The sequence below is a fragment of the Carcharhinus amblyrhynchos genome, chromosome 13 (assembly GCF_965287045.1).
Source record: "Carcharhinus amblyrhynchos chromosome 13, sCarAmb.v2.hapA, whole genome shotgun sequence".
Lineage (NCBI taxonomy): Eukaryota > Metazoa > Chordata > Chondrichthyes > Carcharhiniformes > Carcharhinidae > Carcharhinus > Carcharhinus amblyrhynchos.
The window spans coordinates 31,965,191-31,988,343 of NC_137336.1; the positions used below are offsets into that span (position 1 = coordinate 31,965,191).

General features: G+C 41.4%; 1 protein-coding gene across 1 annotated transcript in view; it reads right to left on the minus strand.

Moving 5' to 3' along the window:
* Positions 1–6,828: 6,828 nt before the first annotated feature.
* The window catches only part of LOC145351815 (polypeptide N-acetylgalactosaminyltransferase 10-like), an 87,610-nt gene continuing 71,285 nt past the window's right edge, over positions 6,829–23,153 (minus strand). The window contains exons 10-12 of the mRNA XM_080201482.1: positions 22,534–22,650; positions 21,213–21,362; positions 6,829–8,735 (exon numbers count right to left, since the gene is read on the minus strand). Of these exons, the coding sequence (XP_080057608.1) occupies positions 8,571–8,735; positions 21,213–21,362; positions 22,534–22,650 (432 nt within the window). The 3' untranslated portion in view covers positions 6,829–8,570. The remainder of the gene's footprint in view (positions 8,736–21,212; positions 21,363–22,533; positions 22,651–23,153) is intronic.

The window sequence follows — 23,153 nt, forward strand, 5'->3', positions numbered from 1 at the left end:
ACTCCTCCCTCCCATTTCCTTTCATCTACTATTGAGATTCATAGGCAAGCTTGTTACTTCTTGACTCAATTTCTATGATGTCACTTTTCTGCTCATACCAACTTCCTTTGATTCCTTTTCACCCAATACATCAAATTCAATGCTCTCATCCTTGATCATAACCCCTCCATTGCTTATTTTATCTCCCTCTACAAACTAAGCCATAATTTCTCCAGTTCCACCTTTCTGTGTAACCCATTCACCCCTCACTCCATTGTCAGTTCAATGGCCCACAGTTACCTTGGACTTAGTATCTGGAATCCCAACACAAATCTCTGTCAGTGAAAGTCTCCTAAAGTCTATCATTTTGACAATGCTTTCAACCACCTATTTTAGATATTGTTGATTTTTCTTTTCTGACATCGTACAGCAAAGTTTAGTTTGGATGTTATGGCCTCGCACGAGGGATCGGAGGTTATTGAAGCCATAGGTGGTCAGGGGCAAGACCAGGCAGTGCCCACTTGGCACTGCCATGGGCACCATTACTGCCAGGGCAGTGCCAAGGGGGTGAGGCTATAAAGATGGGGAGGCAAGTGGGGAGCTGTGTGGGATGTAGAGCTCAGTAGACAGGGGGCTGATCAGCATGGGGAGTGAGCAATGGGTGTGTTCAGCAGGGAAGAGAGACCTTCAAAGTGGATGTTCGCCAAAGGGGATGACCAGCGCAAGGGGGTGATCAGTGTACAGGGGAGACTGGCAAATGGTGGAATGTGCAGGGTGTGCTAGAGAGTGGGTTGTGTCTGGAGTTCACGGGGCGGGGGGGGGGGGGGGGGGGTCCCAACGCCAGTGACCGGTGTTGCCATGGGGAAGGTATATTGCGCCCCCCCCCCCCCCCAATTTGTGGCAAAATCCATGGGATGGATGATGTGCAGGGGGTGGCAGGAAGTCCTTAGTGTACTGGAAGATTGGGGAGCCTGCACAATGGTACCCTGAGCAGTCTGTAGCTGGCTTCATTGGTCAGCTTAGGCTTGGCTCTTGGGGGCCCCCAAACAACTAGTGAGACTCACACTTGTGTCATAAGACTGCATTTTCAAACTCGCCCAAAAAAAGGTCTGAAACTTACCTGTTTTCTCGCTTGTTTGGTGCTTTGGATTTTCTTTGCAAGACTGCACCCGAGGTGTTTATTCCCTTGATTATAGAAGAGTAATACCTGATTGAACTGAGGTGTTTAAGATGATTTAAGGTGATTAAATAATTTGACAAGACAAATAAATATAAACTATATCATCCGGCTGGGAGAGTTCAGAACAAGTGTGTAATTTTTTAAAATAAGCGTCGGACCATTTAGGAGTGATGTCAGGAGTGTTTCTGAAAATTTGGAAACCCCACCACAAACAGAGTAGGCAAATTGAAAATTTTAAAAATAAATTGTAGATTTTTGTTAAACAATGGTATTAAAAGTTACAGAACCAAGCCAGTTGATGAAGTTAAGGTACAGATCAACCATGATCTGACTGAACAGCAGCAGAAGAAGTTTAAGGGACTGAATAGCCTATTCCTGTTCCATTGTTCTCAAGTAATTAACTTCACACCCGACCATTACAGACTGTATATATGAATGTCAGATGTTGTTATCTCTCCCACTAAAACAAACTCAGAAACCAAAAATTCCAATAAGATGTTTGATTACATATTCAGCACAGCTTTCTTGAGCTGACTAGCCTTGATGGAAAGTCACCATGAAGTCTAAATCTCACTGATAGGTTCTCAATTAAAAGCATACTTTTAGATAGTAGTAACACTGGAATAAATTCAAAGAGTCAAAAACTGATAAAGTACCCCCTGTTTTTACTAATGGGCAAAAAAAAAACCTTTGGTTACATATGGAGATACAGTATATAAATACAGTGCTACAATTAGTTATGCTCAAGTAGAAAATGAACTAAAAACTGAATCTACTTTAATTTTCTTACCAAATTTACAATTTTTCGAAGGATTGTAGCATTCTTTTTCTTTCAACATATTGCAGATACGTTACAAGGATTTCAGATTTGTTTGAAGTATCAAATTCCAGACAAATACCCAGATTTATCCATCTAATGTGTGTCATTAGCCCAGAATGCATAATATATTCAGTACTGAATATGTACTCAGGTGGCAACACTTAACTTTGGAAAATATGATTCCCAAATCTTTCTACCACGCGGAATTCCCTTGCCTTATATCTGTATCCATTGAAGACTATTTCATAGAGATAGATTATAGTGATTCGTCAACAACTCCATTATTTTTGTATTAAAGACCAAAGTGACCAATGACATGCTACATGACTGTGGCATCATTCTCAACCTGTTCCCCCTGACATGGATGATCCTTTTCCAACACCTCTCTCCCATATTCCATATGCTATGAATGCACTTGCTTGGTTTCATTCATATCTGGTTGTTGTCAGAGAATCACCCACAATGGCTCCTCTTCCCACTCCCTCACAGTTGCCTCTGACATCCCCAAAGATACAGCTTTGAATGCCTTGCATTTCTCAGCCACATGTTCCCCTGGCAACCAAAAACATAGCATCAGTTTTCATGTGTGATGATGACACCCAGGTCACCACCACCTTTCTCAACTTCTCCACTGTCTTCTTTTCCTACATCCAATACTGGATGAGCAGAAATTCTCTCCAATTAAATACAAGGTATTGAGAAAACTGCAGCCACTGTGTTCAGATCCCACTACAATCTGTGTTACTTAACCACTGACTCCATCCCTCTTCCTGACAACTGAGGCTAAACAAGACTTCTTGTAAACTTAGTGTCATATTTTGCAAAGATGAGCTTTCAACTACGTATCTACACCATCACTAAAATTGGCTAATTTCACCTCCAAGATCACTTGACCCAGCACTCCCTCAGCTAATCTGCTGCTAAAATCATAATTCATATCTTTCTTATTTCTTTTCCTCAACTATTCCAATACACTCCAGATCACCCTCTCACATTCTCCTGTCAATAACTAGGTAATCAAAAACTCTGCTGCCCACCTTATTACTTGCACCAAGATCAGCCACCGCCAGTTTGTTGACTTACATTGGCCTCTAATTAAGCAAAACTTCAATTTTAAAATTCTCATCTCTATTTTTAAATCCACACATGATCTTACCAAATCCTCTAATCCCACAACCTTCCAAGATACTGTGCTGTGTTAACTATAACCAATTGAACTTACTTTTTATTCGCTCCAATGTTGGTGACCGTGCCTTCAGCTGCCTCGACTCTGGGCTGCACAATTCCCTCCCTGAATCTAAAGCGTTCCTTAAAATCTCTTGACCCTAATATCTCCTCACATGGTTCATTGTCAACTTTTCCTTTATAATGCTCCTGGAGCAGTTACGGACATTTTATTATGTTAAAGGCACTATATAAACACAAGTTGTTGTATTTCACAAAAGGATTATGTTTCTGAAACTTCGTTTTGAAATATCCCTTAACGAAAGACATTTTTGATGTTTAAATTTTCCCCATTGCTATGCAAAATTTATCAGACCAATAGAACCATAAGAGTTAAAATTATAATCACAAAACTGGTATTAGGAGAGAATTGTTTACCTAAATGACGATAAACATTTGGAATAATCTAGCATGCAAAGTACAAGAGTCAGACATGGATGTTGAAAATGCATTTGAAGGTTTGGCTGTCAGCGTTACAGGAGAAGCGATTCAAGTTTCGAGCCACATGTCCTTATGCTCTTACATTATATTGCGATCAGTGCAATAACTTTATTTTAATCTGGTGGCTCCATTATGTATGGATCTATGAGCAGATTTCCAATTTCATCCACTAAAATAATTGTAAACAATTACTATTCACGTTGGGAAAAGCAATGCAAAGGTCAGCAGTACCAGACCCCCTTCATTCCGATTTCCTGTTTAAAGCAATGTGACCGTTTTTGGTAATGAGACAAACTAAAAGGTTGGATTACCTCTATCATATTTTGTTTCTTGACCCTCTCAGTTTACATGACTGGAATTTCATGGCAGTGGGCACTAGGCCAGTAACAAATTTCAACATAATCCAGGGGGGTATAATTAAATGCAAAAGGAGGAAGTTGCCAGGACAAGTACTTGGTTTCAATGTACTCAAAGCGGTAAAGCCCGTTCTAATGATGTAGTCTCTTGCACAGACATTGATTAAAAATGGATTTTAAGACCTAAATTGAGGCCAAATATGAAGCAAAATAGTTCATGGGTACTTTCAAATAACCAACTTAAACAAGGAAACCCCTGGTCTGGATTTAAGCTAAAGATAGTTTTTATTGCTCAGACCTCTCTCCTGCTCTCCCCACCCCCCGCAAATAGGTATTTGGTTACTTCTTCCTGCTTTCCTATTCTGTCTGAGATTTTGAGATGAAATTGATGTAGATTACGTAGAAGAAATACAAAAATTAGTTCTGATTGGAATAAGAAGTGTGTGGTGAACTGGGTTGCTGAGTCCTTCACTGCCCCAGTAACAACAGCGCTGAACTCAGTATCTTGGCAAAGGTAATGCAAAATCTTAGAACAACATTTAAAAAAGAGTGACCACTATGCTGTAGGTCCACAGGGCATTTCTTTGGTTGCGCCAAATCTGAGGCCAAATATCAAATTATTTCAGCTTCCAAAATTATGCATAGTTCCCAGAATGTTCATAATCATTACTAACAATCTAATGTTACAAAACAGTAGTGATTTAAAATATTTTCAAAGAATAACAAGTGGTCAAACTGAAGAACCATGTTCATTTAATAGTACAATTTGTCATCTTCCTCAGATATTTACAATGAGATAATTCATGTAGCAAAAAAAAGACTTGATGGAAAATACCACAAAGTATTTATACAAACGGTTTGAGAGCCAGTGGACATTCAGAATTGAGGACTATACATTTGAACAATAAAGCACTCTAACAAAGATTTTAAATGTGTCAGAATATATTCTGTGGTTGATACATATATAATCCTAAGTAATTAAAATGTAATATGGCTGCCCTTACCAAAAGGCCATTTTCAAATGCACATTTTCTCAAAGGCAGAACTATCATATTTCCATTGTAATGGTATATTGTTGAGGCCAACTTATCTTTATACTTCAGCAGTTTTTTTTTAAAACAGATGTATTTGACAGTTGATATTGGTTTGATTTCTCAAAAAGGTATTCCAATCCACAGATCAGAATTGGACTGAAAGCACATCTCCATTTTATGCTTGTATAAATTTTCTGAAGAAATCAATAAAATGTCTAAAAGCCAATATTGGAGAGCAATCATTTAATATTTAACTCTCAGCACCCCTCCCTCCACTAATTTCGGATTTTTGAAAATAACATGAGTTCTGCTTGTGGGAGAGTCTAAAATAAGGGACCATAAATATAAGATACCCACTAATAAATGAAATAAGGAATTCAGGAGAAACAGCTTTACTCAGAGTGGTGAGGATGTAGAACTTGCTACCCAAATGGAGTAGTTAAGACAAATAGTATTGATGCATTTCAAGAGAAGCTACATAGGTATATAAGAGAAAACATTAGGAAATGTTGCGTGCTATCTACATCAATGGGGACAAAGTAGAAATGGTTGGGTGCTTCAAGTTTTTAGGTGTCCAGATCACCAACAACTTGTCCTGGTCCCCCCATGCTGAAAATATAGTTAAGAAAGCCCAGCAATGCCTCTACTTCCTCAGGAGACTAAGGAAATTTGACACACCTGCTATGACTCTCACCAACTTTTACAGATGCAACATAGAAAGCATTCTTTCTGTTTGTATCACAGCTTGGTATGGCTCCTACTCTGTCCAAGATCACAAGAAATTACAAAGGGTTGTGAGCGAAGCCCATTTCATCACTCAAATTAGCCTCCAACCCATTGACAGTGTCTACACTTCCCACTGCCTCAAAAGCAGTCAGCATAATCGAGGATCACATGCACCCCAGACATATTCCTTTCCATCTTCTTCCGTCAGAAAACAGATACAAAAGTCTGAGGTCACATACCAACCAATTCAAGATCAGTTTCTATCTTGCTGCCATCAGACTTTTGACTGGACCTACCTAGCATCAAGTTGATCTTTCTCTGCACCCTAGCTATGACTGTAACATTACATTCTGCACTCTCTCCTTCTCCAAGAATGACATGCTTTGTCTACAGCACGCAAGAAACAATACTTTTCACTGTATACTAATAAATAAAATCAAATGTTGTCAGAGTGAAATGAAGCATGGTGGAAGGAGGCCCAGGGGCAACAAAAACAGTATTGGGCATTTTTGTGCTCTTCCATGCAAGATGTAATGCATCCTTGTATTTTCATTGGATAATCCCATTAGACTTCTATAAGGAGCTTTGAATTCAGTCATAATTGAATCTAAGCATTTCATAGAAATTATTTCTCTTTAAAATCATGCACTATGGAAAATACAGTTCAAAAAACTATGTAATTCCTGTAACTCTAGTCTACTGATGAGCTCTACGGCAATTAAAAATTGTCTTGTGCATAGAGTTGCCTCATCTGGTGCAGATCACGCCAATCTTGGAAAATAGTGTGTGGGCCTAAAAATCGCTTCTACACCTCGTGCCAAATGGATTGCAATCGTCCTGGTCCCTTTCTAATGGCGCAAACCGGATAAGGCCAGGAAGGGTGCGAGATCAATTAGCATATTTAAAGTGGCATTTAAATATAATCAGTTGGTTTAAAACCCAGCTCCCAGAATCTTCTAACCCACGAGTGTGGCACGAGAACAGTGAGAACAATAGTGGTCCCGACCAGCAGAGACCAGGAGCAATGGCCATGCCTGGGAGGGTGTTGGGGGGGGGGGGGGGGGGGGGGTGCGCTCAGAGGTCATTGAAGCCCTGGGTGGTTGGGGACATGACCAGAGAATACTGACCTGACAGTGTACATCAGGCACCCCGGCGGTGCCAGTTGAACACTGCAAATGTGCCTGGCATGATGGGGAGGGCTGTGCAGAAGAGATCAACCAGAGTGACGCTATGAAGAGGTGGAGTATGATGGGGGATTTGCAGGGTGGAGCTTGAAGGGGGTCACAACGGGGGTGGCATATCAGGGGCCAGGCAAGGGGACCCACAGGGAGGGCTCCAATGCTGGTGACCCATGACTGTGGACGGAGGGGGGGGTGAGGGGAGAATAGTTGGGGAATGTGCACAGATGAAGGGGAGCGATCCCAGTGTTCATGGGGAGAGAAGTGGTGGTTTCCCAGTGCACTGTGAGATCAGGGTGCCCTTGCAAAATGGTGCTTGAGCACACTGAAGCTGGGCTCACCTGTGTGTGTTTAGCTGACGGTCCCCACCCCCCAATCAGTATCGGTATGCAACTTACCACTCTCCAAAAAGAAAATATGGGACGATTGCGGTGCAGAATGTGCCTGGGAGACAGGTGTGGATCACTCTCTTATTCTCACTATTATGACAGTTTATTTTGGGAAAATTCCACCCATAAATAAGTAAAAGTTTAAATATTCCCCACCGCTAATCATTGTGTTTCTTTTAAAAGAAAGCAAAATTGTGCTTAACTTGCTCATAAATTCAGAGTTAAAATGAGATTCTTATGCAAAATTTCTCTGAGTGCATTCAAAATTTTGTTACAGACATTGCATAAAGTTATTTGAATACAGGTCCTTACATACTTCTAAATAAGGTCATTTTCAATAACCACTATCCAAGGTTGGTAACATGCAGAAATTGTCATCTTAAAGTGCAAAATAAAAATTCCAAATCCGGAATAAAATGTAATATTGGTGTCAACATGAGAAACACGTAAATGTAGCAACTCGATTGTTAAAAACAGGAAATGTACAGTCATGGATGCACCACAACACATTTTATATTCTCCCATTTTACTTCAATGGGATGCTTCCGAAGGTTATTCTGGTCATAATTAAATAGTGAATAAACTATACCTGGCCCTACACCTTTCTTTATAAATCAAGGAATTTCAAAATTGCGGCAACCTCCTCTATGGAAAATAGAACTTCATACAACATGGATACTTAGTCAGTTTCGAAAATATTGCAGTCAATTTTAATTGTTATTTTTCACTGCACAGGTTTCTTTAAAGTGCTATCATATCAGCTAATTTAAATAATCATTTGCAGCAATTTAGCGAGGTTATAAGTTTCCTTTTAATAGTGACTACATTTCGAAAGTACTCATGGACTGTGAAGCACTTGGAGACTTCCAGTGATCGTGAAAAGCGCAGACGCAGATCCTTCGTTTTCTTTAATCAAATTAGAAAATAAATTGGCAAAGAGTGAGCTGGCTAATAGCTCGGATGAGGTATGAACCATAGTGACATGTATACTCTCTGCTTTTCACCTGCCAAGGCACTAGAAATTAGCTCAAGTTTATTATTTCAGCATACAAGCATTTGTACACTTCAAGAGCATATGATGTCATCACTGAAACACCAGCCTATACCTGATTCATTCCTGAGATTAACCTTTCAAAATACCATAATTATAAAAAAAAACCTGGATTTGGCTATAAAAACATCCCATAGAAACCACCCTCAATAAAAATGAATGATTACATCTCAGTGTTTTAAATACAAGTCACTACAAGTTTTGGGCGTTCATATATTCCAAGACTGTTGCATTTATATTTTCAAATATCCATTGTTGTGTAGGAGACGAGGGATTACAGGTATTCATAAAAATGTTTTTATCTGTTGCACTGCAGTCCATACAGCTATTACTGACTGGATGGTACAGAGTCTTGTCCTAGAAGACAGAATAAAAAAAATTGAGTAAATGATTTTGGTATCAGTATGGTGAACATCTACTATATGTACATTTCCTTCTGCTAACAGGCTTAACCTGTCTTGCTTAAGAGAGATAAAATTTCCTTTGGGTACAAAGGGAGAATTAAAATAAACCAGCTTAGAGTTTCAGTAGTCCTTCATGTAATGTAAACATGTCTTGATGTTAATCAAAGGTACGGCTGAGTGCAAGTATGATGATCTTGAAGCTCACTATACTTCACCTCCTGCAGAGGAGAAAATAGTGAAGGAGATCAAAAAAATGCTTTGAAATGTTGGAAATATTCAATAGGTCATCAGTTAAGAATGTCTGTCATGGCGCAAATTGTACCATTTGTTCTCCTCAAGCTTCAACTCACCTGCGAAAATCAACTTGCCACTCAGAACTCATTTTGTAGAATGTAACATTTTTGTGAACTAATGAAAATCAGGCAGCATTTTATAAATTTTGCTTAAAAGATATTCTTGATGCAGTTCAACTATAGAAAATAAGCATTTTTAATTCCAAAGTCAATTCTCTACCTGTCAGTAACCCAAAATTACTTAAAAAGGCTTTAAAAATATATATACAAAGCCATTTACCAATAAATCGCCATTTGTTGGAGTACAACATTCGATTTTAGTAAATTTTTGAGAACATTAAATTAGAAAACATGCTAATGGAGTCCTTGCATCCAAAGTTCCTTGGAGTTTAAAACAGTAATGGGAGACTTCATTCAAACATATAAGATCCCAAGAGGGTTTGACAGGATAGATGGTGAGATGTTTTCACTGGTAGGAGAGGCTTGGGCTAAGGGGAAATGGCACAGAAAAGAAGTTGAGGCCAGCTAAATTGTATTGAATGTTGAGATCAAAAAGGAGAAGGTATTGAGAAACATTAAGGTAGACAAGTCCCCAAGGCCTGATGAGATATACCCCAAAATACTGAGAGAAGAAAGGGAGGAAATTGTTGGGGTCTTGAGAGAAATCTTTGGATCCTCACTGCCTACAGGGCAGGTCCCAGAGGATTGGAGAATAGCTAATGTTGTTCCCTTGTTTAAGATGGGTAGCAAAAATAATCCAGGTAATTAAGAACATAAGAAATAGGAGCAGGAGTAGGCCATCTAGCCCTTCGAGCCTGCCCCGCCGTTCAATAAGATCATGGCTGATCTGAAGTGGATCAGTTCCACTTTCCCGCTCTCTCCCCATAACCCTTAAAAACCTATCTACCCGCAACTTAAATATATTTAGTGAGGTGGCCTCCACCACTTACAATGGGCAGAGAATTCCAGAGATTCACCACCCTTTGAGTGAAGAAGTTCCTCCTCAACTCTGATCTAAACTGCACCCCCCCTTATCTTGAGGCTGTGCCCTCTAGTCCTGCTATCCTTTCTAAGCAGGAAGAATCTCTCTACCTCTACCTTATCCATCCCTTTCATTATCTTATACGTCTCTATAAGATCCCCCTCATCCTTCTAAACTCCAGCGAGTACAGACCCAGTCTATTTAGTCTCTCTTCATAGTCCAACTCCCTCATGTCTGGTATCAGCCTAGTGAATTACAGGCCAGTTAGGATTTACTCCCATTTGGAAATAACTGGACGTATTAGTGAGGCAACATGGTTTTGTGAAGGGGAGGTCACGTCTTTCGAGGTGGTGACGAAAATGCTTGATGAGAGTAGGGCAGTGGATGTTATCTACATGGGCTTCAATAAGGCCTTTGACAAGGTCCCTCATGGCAGACTGGTGCAAAAGGTGAAGTCGCATGGGATCAGAGGTGAGCTGGCAAGGTGGATACAGAACTGGCTCAGTCACAGAAGACAGAGGGTAGCAGTGGAAGGGTGTGTTTCTGAATGGAAGGCTGTGACAAGTGGCATTCCTCAGGGATCAGTGCTGGGACCTTTGCTGTTCGTAATATATATATAAACGATTTGGAGGACAATGGAATTGGTTTGATTAGTAAGTTTGCGATCAACAAAGGTTGGTGGATTTGCGGATAGAGATGAGGACCATTAGAGGATACAGCAGGATATAGACAGGTTGGAGGCTTGGGCGGCGAGATGGCAGATGGAGTTTAATCCAGACAAATGTGAGGTGATGCATTTTGGAAGGTCTAATAAAGATAGGAAATATACAGTAAATAGCAGAACCCTTAAGAGTACTGATAGGCAGAGGGATCTGGGCGTACAAGTACACAGGTCACTGAAACACAGATGGAGAAGGTAGTCAAGAAGGTATGCTTGTCTTCATCGGCCGGGGCATTGAGTTTAAAAATTGGCAAGTCATGTTGCAGCTTTATAGGAACTTAGGCCGCACTTGGAATATAGTGTTCAATTCTGGTCGTAGGATGTAGAGACTTTGAAGAGGGTACAGAAAAGACTTACCAGCATGTTGCCTGATATGGAGGGCATTAGCAATGAGAAGAGGTTGGGAAAACTTGGTTTGTTCTCACAGGAACAACAGACGTTGAGGGGCAATCTCATAGAAATCTACAAAATTATGAGGGACAGATTGGAGTAAGAAGCTTTTTCCCAGGGTGGAAGAATCAATTACTAGGGGGCACAGATTTAAGGTGCGAGGGACAAGGTTTAAAAGGGATGTATGAGGCAGGTTTGTTTTTTTTTTACACAGAACATAAGAACATAAGGAATAGGAGCAGGAGTAGGCCATCTAGCCCTTCGAGCCTGCCCCACCATTCAATAAGATCATGGCTGATCTGTCGCTGCTCAGTTCCACTTTCCCGCCCTCTCCCCATAACCCTTAATCCCCTCTCTCATCAAAAACCCATCAACCCGCGTCTTAAAAATATTTAGCGAGGCAGCCTCCACCACTTCAACGGGCAGAGAATTCCAGAGATTCACCACCCTTTGAGTGAAGAAGTTCCTCCTCAACTCCGTTCTAAACCGCCCCCCCTTTATCTTGAGGCTGTGCCCCCTAGTCCTACTGTCTTTTTTGAGTGGGAAGAGTCTCTCCACCTCTATCCTATCCATCCCATTCATCATCTTATACGTCTCAATGAGATCTCCCCTCATTCTTCTAAACTCCAACGAGTACAAGCCTAGTTTATTCAGCCTCTCCTCATAGCTCAACCCCCTCAACTCCGGTATCAGCCTAGTAAACCTCCTCTGCACTCCCTCCAAGGCCAAAATATCTTTGCACAGAGGGTGGTGGGTGCCTAGAACTCATTGTCTGGGAAGGTGGTAGAAGCAGATACAGTCATGGGTTTTAAGGGACATTTGGACAAATACATGATTGGGTTTGGAAATAAAGGGATATGGTTCCCGGAAGGGTAGGAGGTTTTAGTTCAGGGAAGCATAGTCGGTGCAAGCTTGGAGGACCGAAGGGCCTGTCTCTATGCTATCATTTTCTTGAATGGTGGGGCAGGCTTGAGAGGCCAGGTGGCCTACTCCTGCTTCTATTTCTTACGTTCAAAATTAAGCCAGCTTAATTTGAGGTTCTGATGATTGATCATTAGCCAGAAACATTAGCTTTTTCTCTCTCTCAAACAAAGAACAAAGAACAACCCAGCACGGGAAACAGGCCCTTCAGCCCAACGAGCCCGCGCCGCCATTTCAACAAAGCATTTTCCTACACCTACCCTGCCCCGTGTGTACGTGAATGGTACCCCTAATGTAGCCAGATTCAGGGGAGAATAGTGTAGGGTCAATTTGGTACACCAATCAGCCTAAGAGCACATCATTGGGGTGTGGGAGGAAACCGGAGCACCCGGAGGAAACCCACACAACCACAGGGAGAATGTGCAAACTCCCACAGACACTGGCTCAAATCCATGTATCTGCACAGCTAGCAGTGATAGTCACTGAGCTGTTGTGGTGCCCATCTGCTGGTCCAGGATTAAGCACACACAACAACACGAAGTACTAGGCCGCTCTCGAAACCTCCAAGAGCAGCCCACGCACGACCCACCGTGTGCATGCCCCTCGTTTGACAACAAGGTGGACTGACACCTGTGGATTAAAGAGACAAAAACATTAACATGTAATACTACATTTCCAGTGTCGCCCCGAGGCTCTGACCCTTTTTAATACCATCTACTATAACCCTCCATCCCTGTTTCGCTCATGTGTCTATCTAAGTAAACCTTAAACAAGTCCAACATGCCTGCCTCCACCACCTTACTTGGTAGCGCGTTCCATACCCCCACAACCCTCTGCGTGAAAAACCTTCCTCTAGTATCCAAATTATACTTCTCCCCCCTCACCCTTAGATCGTGACCTCTCGTAATTATCCCCAATCTAGGGAAAAGCCTACCACTGTTAACTCTATCTATTCCCTTCATTATTTTATACACCTCTATCAGCTCCCCCCTTAATCTCTGTCTTTCTAAGGAGAAGATCCCCAGTTTTTCCAACCTTTCCTCGTAACTCAGTCCTTCCATGCCAGGCAACGTCCTGGTAAACCTCCTCCGCACCCTCTCCAGGGTCTCCACATCCTTCCAGTAGTAAGGTAACCAGAACTGGACGCAGTACTCCAAATGCGGTCTAACCAACGTTCTGTACAACTGAAGCATTAGACGACAGCTCTTATACTCTATATCCCTTACTATAAAGGCTAGCATTCCGTACGCTTTCTTCACAACCTTCTCTACCTGTGTTGACACCTTCAGAGACTTGTGCACCTGCACTCCCAGGTCCCTCTGTATTTCTATACTCTTAATCAGTCTACCTTTTATCATGTAACTCCTCCCTGCATTATTCCTTCCAAAATGCATCACCTCGCATTTGTCAGGATTAAATTCCATCTGCCATATATACCAACCTATCTATATCCTGCTGTGTCACCTGACAGTCTTCCTCAGTATCTGCCAATCCTGCCATCTTGGTGTCATCTGCAAACTTGCTGATCACGCCACGTACGCCCTCTTCCAAGTCGTTTATATATAATACAAAGAGGAGAGGTTCCAGTACTGAGCCCTGTGGCACATCACTGGTGACTGACTTCCAGCCAGAAAAGGACCCTTCCACTACTACTCTCTGTCTCCTATTGCCCAGCCAGTTTTCAATCCATCTAGCTACCTGTCCTTGTATCCCATGTGCCTCAACCTTTTCTACCAGCCTACCGTGAAGGACTTTGTCAAACGCCTTACTGAAATCCATATAGATGACATCAACGGCTCGCCCATCGTCAACCATTTTTGTCACCTCCTCAAAAAATTCTACCAGATTCGTAAGGCAAGACCTCCCATGAACAAAGCCATGTTGCGTATCCCTAATCAGATCGCAACACTCCAAATGCTCATACATCCTATCCCTAAGAATTTTTTCCAATAATTTTCCTACCACTGATGTCAAACTCACTGGTCTATAATTACCAGGGTTATCCTTACTACCCTTTTTAAACAGTGGTACCACATTAGCTATCCTCCAGTCCTCTGGGACCTCACCTGTGTCCAAAGAAGAGACAAAGATTTGCGTCAGAGGCCCAGCAATTTCATCTCTCACCTCCCTAAGCAGCCTGGGATAAATACCATCAGGCCCCGGAGCTTTATCCGTCTTTATGCTACCTAAAAACCCTAGCACTTCCTCCCTCGTAATGGATATTTCCTTCCACTGACCTACAGATCCCTCCAAGACATTGCACGGCACCAAACCCCTCTCCTTCATGAATACCGACGCAAAGTATTCATTCAGGATCTCCCCCATTCCCTCAGACTCGATGCATAGCTCCCCTCCTTTGTCCCTAAGAAGACCAATTTTCCCTCTAACCACTCTCTTGCTCCTAATATAAGAGTAAAATGCCTTTGGATTTTCTTTAATCCTATCAGCCAAAGACATTTCATGCCCTCTTTTCGCCCTTCTAACTCCCCTTTTAAGCTCCCTCCTACTCTCTCTATATTCCTCCAGCGCACTCTCCGTTCCCAGTTGTTTCGACCTAACATATGCCTCCCTCTTCTTCCTGACTAAGTCTTCGATACCCCCTGTAATCTCTCCACAGATACCGTCTGACCTGTTCAGTGTTTCCAGCAATTTTCATTTTTATTTTGGATTTCGAGCATCTGCAGTATTTTAATTTTGTACTAATTTTCAGAGCCTGTTTGTAGCTTGCAAGCGGGAGTACAATTAGTGGAAATTTCCAATGATGATTACTTCATCCTGGAGGAATGTCCAGTTGTGGGTGGGGCTGGCTCCTAGTGTGACTCTTTACAACCAATGCCAGTGATTATGAAAACTCAATTTATATTGAATATAACTGCCACTTAAAATTCAACGTTTGGATGAATTTCATTGAAAGAAACAGCGTGACCAAACAAAAGCTCTACCTACCAATTTTACAATAGTGCAACCAACCAGAATCAACAATGTTAGCCATTGGACCTTCAGCTAACTAGACAATGATCACAATTGTTAACTGAGATTTGGTCAGAATTTCCGCAGAAAACATTTCTGTCACTGTCAACCAGAGAATGTGGGAAGGATTACGTTCCACGTTGGTTTGGTAGGTCATAGTGCCTATGGAAATTTATTTAAACTGTACCATATTACTTTATCAAGCAAGTATAATATTAATAGAAGATCTTGTGGTGCAGTGGTAGCATCCCTACCGCTGGACTAGAAGCTTCAAGCTCAAGTCCAACACCAAAACTTATTGGCCGCAGAAACAGCGTTCAACGTGGTTGTTCAGGCTGATAATCAGCTCAGAAATCCTTCCACTATTCCCCCACTTTTCCACAAAATGGTAAAAAGATGAAGATGCATTCATATTGTTGTTTGTGTATCATTCTTAATTTTAAAATTTGATTTCTTAATCCAATCTTAACTTCGATCAGATAACCTGCCTTGAAGTGAACTACCAATGCAAATAACTCATCCGATGGCAGCCATTACTAATTTGGTACATTTATGCATGTCAAAAATTGACTTTGTTATATCCAGTATATGACCACTTACATCTGGTCTTAAAAAAATCTAGTTTATAACTAAAGACTGTTACCTCAAAGTCATTACTGCTGTCAAAGTGAAGAGGAGGGACCAGGATCTGTTTTCTTTTAGAAAAGAGTAAAAGGTTTTGAACTGATAATGTTAAGTAGAAAAATAAAAGGGAGTGGGGAAATTATGAAATTTAGGGACAATAGGAAAAACCAAAATGTTAAGTTGAAAGCAGTGTATAATTTTACAGTTATATACTTCTTAAGGTTACATTACATTAATACAACTATTCTTGACATCTGATACAATAATAACATGATTTGCTTCTATGCTAGCGTGTGAACTGAAAATGATTTTGGAAAATCGATATTGATATGGGATATAACTGCAATTTCTCTGGACTTGCGAGCAATCTAACAGTTAATATAGAGCAAGCTAAGCTCTGTGTTAAAATTAATGGGCCACATGAAATGACTTCGAACACTCACAATCCAGTATGAAGCAGGGTTACGAATCGAAAAGATGCAAATGTCTCTCTGATGCAATACAAAATAGATGGGCAGAGTATTTTTCTCTTAAATACACGAGTTTAGATACATCGTGTTTTTATACAGGAAGGATTTAGGAACTATTCATTATGAGAAACTCCAAACCCAAAATTATATAGTTAGTTCCATGTCATCAAAGTAAATTGCACCACTTAGTGGAAAGTTGTGGGTTTGCATGTAAAATTCTTCACGTGGCAAATTCTCAGTAGTAGGATTGGGAAACAGCATGGGTGAATTATCAAGCAATTCTATTGGGCATCTGCCAAAGTGGCATTGTCAAATCCAAAGCTATCTGCACCAGATATAGAGTGTAGGTACTTCACCAGTGTGGTATTATTTTGTGACTAATAGCTTCAAATCAGCATCTATGAATAATAAAAATGTTAATTCTTGCTTAATGTACGTACTCAGTCACTGTTCAACAGCTGACAGAAAATCCAGCCATGAATTAATCTGAAACATTCGATTTATAGGGTGGGTTATAGTCTATCGCTTATAATGACTTCCCAGACCAAGTACGGAATTTGTATTATTGTGTACAGCTGATGTACTTCACAATGATAATTCTCCCCCTTGCCCTTTAAGTACGTTAGCCATTCCAGCACTTTCCTTTCCTTTTGGTATATTATCTAGCGGAATACCTTTGCAAAAAGTAGAAACAGGTACAATGCAAAATAGCAGACTGAATATACATTCACACCATTTATACTGTTGTGAATGAATAAAGCCTTTCACTTATTGAATGTTTGCTACCTTACTCTATTGTTAATTTGCATTTTCACTTGCAATGTTTGGATTCACATTTTTTCAGGATTAGCCCAAAAATTTTCCAGCCTTGATTGTAGCTGGGGACTTTCCCAGTTAAATACACAATAAAGTCCAATTAACTGATCAGATTGGGAATGTGATTGCTGATGGTTGGCTGCTCATGATTCAGCAAGTTATCAACCTCAAACCTTCAACACTGAGAACTACCAATCTTCTTCCAATACACTTCATTGCAGTCCACTTCTGTGACACTTAGGACACATTTCAGTCTTATCTGCTTTTACAAAGTCACTACATCTCCATGGCGTTCTCTTTTTGTGCTCACATTGTCAATATTTAGTACATCCTTGATATTCTCAATTTACGTTATGCACATTGGCAACAGCATCTGGAAATGTGAAGTCACCTTGGACACCATTGCAACGCTGCTTCAAACCTCAGCCTTCACCTTTAATGCCACCACTGAAGCCACCCATGCCAAAATGTTCACCTAACATTAAGCTTAAGAAGAGTTATAACCCTCTAATGAGTAAAGTTGAAGCACAGAATAAAAGAGTCAGTGACAGCATGAATATGCTGCCATTGAGTTGAGTGATAGGAAACTGTAATGATGAATGGTTGTTTTTAGAATTAGACAGTAATCAGTGGGATTCCTCAGGTATCAATACCAGGACTTTTCCTTTTCTTGATAGATATTAATTGCATTTGATTCTGGTGTACAGGTCACAATTTCAAAATGTGCATTTGACACTCAAGTTGCAAGTTATACGAACTGTAAGGAGGATAGTGACAGATGTCAAAAGACATTGTTACGCTGGTGGAATCGGAGGGAAGCATATGGCAAATGAAATTTAATGCTGAAATCATGCAAAGCGACACAGTTTGCTAGAAAAAAAAACAAGGGCAGCAAGATAAGATAAGGGTAAAATTGAAAATGGGATGCAAGAGGAGAAAGATCTGAGCATTTATATGGACAAATCATTGAATGTGGCAGGGCAAATTCAGAAAGAGATTAAAAGGCGTACTGTATCCAGGACTTTATAAGTAGAGGCATAGAGTACGAAAGCAAGGAAGTTATGATGAACCTTTACAAATCACTGATTCTACCTCAATTAGAGTAGTGTATCCAGTTCTGGACACCATACTTTAGAAAGGATATGAAGGCTTCAGAGAAGATGCAGAAAGAGGGATGGGGGCCTTAATTACATGGATAGATTAGTTTGGTTTTTTTTAAACGAGTAGGTTGGGAGGGAATTTGGGACAGAGTAAGCCAATAAAATCATGCATGAGCCAAAAAATCAGGATCACACCGATTTCCTGGTTCTTGTGATTTTACAAGGTCAGCCTCTTGGCAGAAACGGGCAAAAGGCTGAATAATTTAAATATATTTAAATTTAAATTTCTATGTATTTTGTGAGTTCGCAGCCCGATTGTCTGGGCTCACTTGCCTTTATGGCCTCTCCGGGAGAGGTTCTTTCTGGTGAGAGAAACACCTGCTCCCCATGAACAGGAAACAGTCATGTTGGCCTTGCCGGTGGAACTGGAGGCCATTGAGGCCACCCCCCTCCCCACCCCACCCCGGAAGACAGAGGGCAAAGGGGATGCCCCTTGGGCACTGCCAGTCCAGCATCTGGACAATGTCCATCGAGCAATGCGGGGGGGTGGGGGGGGGGGGCGGCGGCAGGGTATGAAGAGGGTGACCTGATTGGATTGGGGTGTGGGTGGGGAGGCTGCTGTCTTCTGCAATGGGATCACATCAGGGAGAGGGGAGGCGTGATTGGTCTGGGCTACAGGGGCTGGATGCCCAGGCATTGTTGGACTCACGATCAGCCATGGGCCCCCATGATTGCCAGGGGGCACAGAGTTTGTTGAGGCTGCTTGCGGCAGGGGTCTGATAGCAACTCCGTCTGTTGCTATTGAGCATGTACAGAATCAGAAGTCTACACATGCACAGTAGCTCGCTCTGCAGGCTAACTGGTGAATTAAGTCCAGCCCACTATCTGCAGCAGCTAGAAACAGTCTACACCAGTTTTTCAATGACAAAGCGCAAAAGATTGAGTGTGAAAACACACCCAAAAAAATGAATCAGGAATTCTCCCACTTTCACACCAGTTGGATACTTAGAATCATTCTTGTAAAATTCCACCCTTGATACAGGTCTTTAAAGGCTTGAGGGGGTCTAGACAGAGCTGATAGAAGTAAACTGCTCCCATTAGTAGGTGGAAGGGTTACATAAGAACATAAGAACATAAGAAATAGGAGCAGGAGTAGGCCATCTAGCCCTTCGAGCCTGCCCCGCCATTCAATAAGATCATGGCTGATCTGTCGTGGCTCAGTTCCACTTTCCCGCCCTCTCCCCATAACCCTTAATCCCCTCTCTTATCAAGAACCCATCAACCCGCTTCTTAAAAATATTTAGCGAGGCAGCCTCCACCACTTCAACGGGCAGAGAATTCCAGAGATTCACCACCCTTTGAGTGAAGAAGTTCCTCCTCAACTCCATTCTAAACCGCCTCCCCTTTATCTTGAGGCTATGCCCCCTAGTCCTACTGTCTTTTTTGAGCGGGAAGAGTCTCTCCACCTCTATCCTATCCATCCCATTCATCATCTTATACGTCTCAATGAGATCTCCCCTCATTCTTCTAAACTCTAACGAGTACAAGCCTAGTTTATTCAGCCTCTCCTCATAGCTCAATCCCCTCAACTCCGGTATCAGCCTAGTAAACCTCCTCTGCACTCCCTCCAGGGCCAAAATATCCTTGCGCAGGTGCGGCGCCCAAAACTGCACACAGTACTCCAGCTGCGGCCTCACCAATGCCCTATACAGCTGCAGCAAGACCTCCCTACTTTTATATTCAATCCCCCTCGCTATGAAGGCCAGCATCCCATTCGCCTTCCTGACCACCTGCTGCACCTGCAAGCTGGGTTTTTGCGACTCATGCACAAGGACCCCGAGGTCCCTCTGCACCGTCGCCTGCTGCAGTTTTTCGCCCCGTAAGTAATAGTCCTTCCTACCATTCTTCCTACCAAAGTGGACCACCTCGCACTTGCCAACATTAAATTCCATTGAGAACACTAAAGGTGAATGGCACAAGAATCTAAGGGAACATGAGGAAAACATTTTTTAAAAAAACAGTGACTGGATAGGGTCTGGAATGAACTGTGGTGGCAATCGGATAAATATTGGCTTTCAAAAGGGAATTGAATAACTGCCTGAAGAAAGGAATTTGTAGGGCTATGAGGGAGTGAGACTAACTGAGTTGCTTTTGTAAGAGAGCTGGCATGAACACAAAGACCAACTGGCCTCCTTCCATGTTATAACCATAAGTGTTGGTAAAATTAACTCCAGCTGCATTTCCATCTCACAGTCCTGGCTCCATCAACCTCCAACTTCAACCTCAGGCCTTGCTCAGGGAATAAAGGCTAAGCATCTCACTAGAACCCATGCTGAGCTTCCTCGCTATCTTTTAACTGTTGCCAAAATTACTCTAACATGGGCCAAGTAGAGTGTTGGTGCAGGGGTTTTAAGTGAGGGTTTTAAGTAAGGCTCAAGGTACCAGGGATAGTGGAGAAGTTGATTTCCATCTTGGACACAGGCAAGTGCAAGCAACATATCTTAAAACAAGGATGTCAAGGCGTTCAAAATTAAAGCAACAAACAATATTAAATAGGACTCTTGCCATCACAGATTATCTTATTTGGCTCCTGCATATTTTTAGTAATTCACGGCACCTTTTCTCTTCCAGATTAATAGCATTGGTAGCTGCTTGTGGACACTCGATTCTTGATTCGTAATTTATATGCCCACTTATTACGTTTGAGGAACGTAAGAAATAGGAGCAGGAATAGAGGAATTTTTCCCATTCCTCCTGCCATGGGATCGTAGAGGGTGGGAGGATGGACCATGCAGAGGTCTGTTGACCTCAGGCAGGATTTTACAGTTTTGGGGCAAGTGCAACTGAAATATTCCACCCTATAGCTCATTCAAGCTTGTTCTACCATTCAGGAAGATCAGGGATGAACTTGTACATCAACATTTCATTTATCAACACTTACTTTATATTAAATTTAACGCGCTGGATCAATCAATCAGCATTTCAAAGTTAACATCCTCAGTCAATTTGGAGAGGAAAAAAAGTGTTTTCAAAAGTAAGTGGTACTAAGAGAGACTTCCCCATCTGTGAATTTGTCCTCTCATCTATGTTATTCACAGCTGTTGGAAATTATTCCCTTATAAAAATTGATTAATACCATTCACCTTTTTATACTTCCATAGCTGGTTTCCACGCATTCCATGGCAATCAAATAATGTAACAGGACTATTTTGTGAAACAGCATCAAAACAAAATTTTCTAGTGTGCAGGGGATCTCCGGGGCGTATATCTTCTCGCCAACCCAAAGTGAATACCTAATGAAGTTCAAAATCAAATGTGAAAATTAGTAATGTAACAATTTACTACTGCCGTGACTAAAAATCTTAACACTACAATACCTGTGAAAAGGAGTGAGACAAAAGGGCAAACAGATTAATAAAGAAAAGCCAATGGGATTCAGGGAAATGCAGTGACCTGGATACAAAATTGGTTCAGTGGCAGAAAATAAAGGGATACTGATGGATATTTTTGCAACTGGAAGGCAGTTTCCAGTCGGGTTCCCCAGGGTTCAATACTAAGTCCCCTGCTTTTGGTGGTATAAATAATTTGGATGTGAATGTAGGGGGAATGGTCAAAAAGTTTACAGATGATACAAAAGTTGGCTGTGTAGTTGATAGTGAAGCAGAAAGCTGTAGGCTGCAGGAAGATATCAATATACTAGTCAGATGGACAGAAAAGTGACAAATGGAATTCAACCTGGAAAAATATGAGGTGATGCATTTGGGGAGATTAAACAAAGTGAAGGGAGACTAGTGGGAGAATATTAAGAGGTGTAGATGAAGTGTGGGGCCTTGGACTGCAGTAGTAGAGTAGACTAGAGTAGTAAGGGTCTGGAACTCACTGCCTGATAGAGGCAGAAACATGCGATTCATTTAAAAAGATGACAGGATATGGATCTCAAGTGCTGTAACCTGAAGGGCTGCAGACTGAGGCTGGGGGCTTGTTTTGCACTGGCACAATCAAGACAGGCCAAATGGCCTTTCTCAATGCCATACGCTTCCTATGACTGTAACATGGGACAGAGGAGATGTGGAAGTATGTGATTGAGAGAAGGTATTGAAAGGCCCATTGAAGATCAGATTTTCCCCATAAATCCCATCCCAAATGCAGACTGCAGCTGCTAGTGGCTCCTTTCCTTGGCAAAGCGTGTTATACAATCCAGTGCCTCGCTGCCACCCACATGACTTGGACACACAGAAAAGAGTAGAGTTAAAGAAAGAAAAGCAGCAGGAAAGAGTGAGATGAAGGCAGACATTATGGGCATTTGCACCAATGCTAAAAAATCCCGACTGAGATCAACGGACCTTTGCATGGTCTGTGCCCCACCCCCTACGATTCCAGCAGCAGGGAAAATTCCATCCTTTATCATAACTAACTGGTTCTTAGTTTGTAATTGAAATTAAAGCACTGTTTCAGCTCACTGACCTGTTCATTAGACCATGTTCCATCTACACCACCTTTGACACAAACATCCAACTTCAGCTGTGAGCCAGAAGCCCCATGTTTACTGTCCACACAGAGACCCACACCAACATTACGAATCTGGGAAAGAAAGTTATTTACGTGAATTATAAAACAACTTTTGTTAATGAATTGCATTTTCTTGGCTCGGGTTTTTCTAGTTTCTGAGCTCTGAACAGGAAGGGACAATTGTGCACTGACTCAAATCTCTTAGGAAAGTAGTTCAACCTCGTCCTCCCTTTTTATAATTTGAATCATTCATCATCAATGAAAACAAAATACAGACAAAGGAAGGATATTTGGCCATCAAAGCTGTTGTTTTTATGGGCTGTGTAGAATCCATCAATAATTTCCATTCCTATTTCTATCCCACTTGACTATTTCAAGTTATTGGCAAGAATCCATTTAATATAATAAATGTTCATTTTTTTTAACCTCTTTTTATCACTATCATCATAATTTCTTCTATCAGCTAGTTTTTTGTTTTTCAATAGTTAAGAATCTCAATGCCTATCATGCTCTCAACTCGCTGAAGAATAGGAGAAATCACCAGCTTTGGTGGGATTTTGTTTCTATCTGTACCT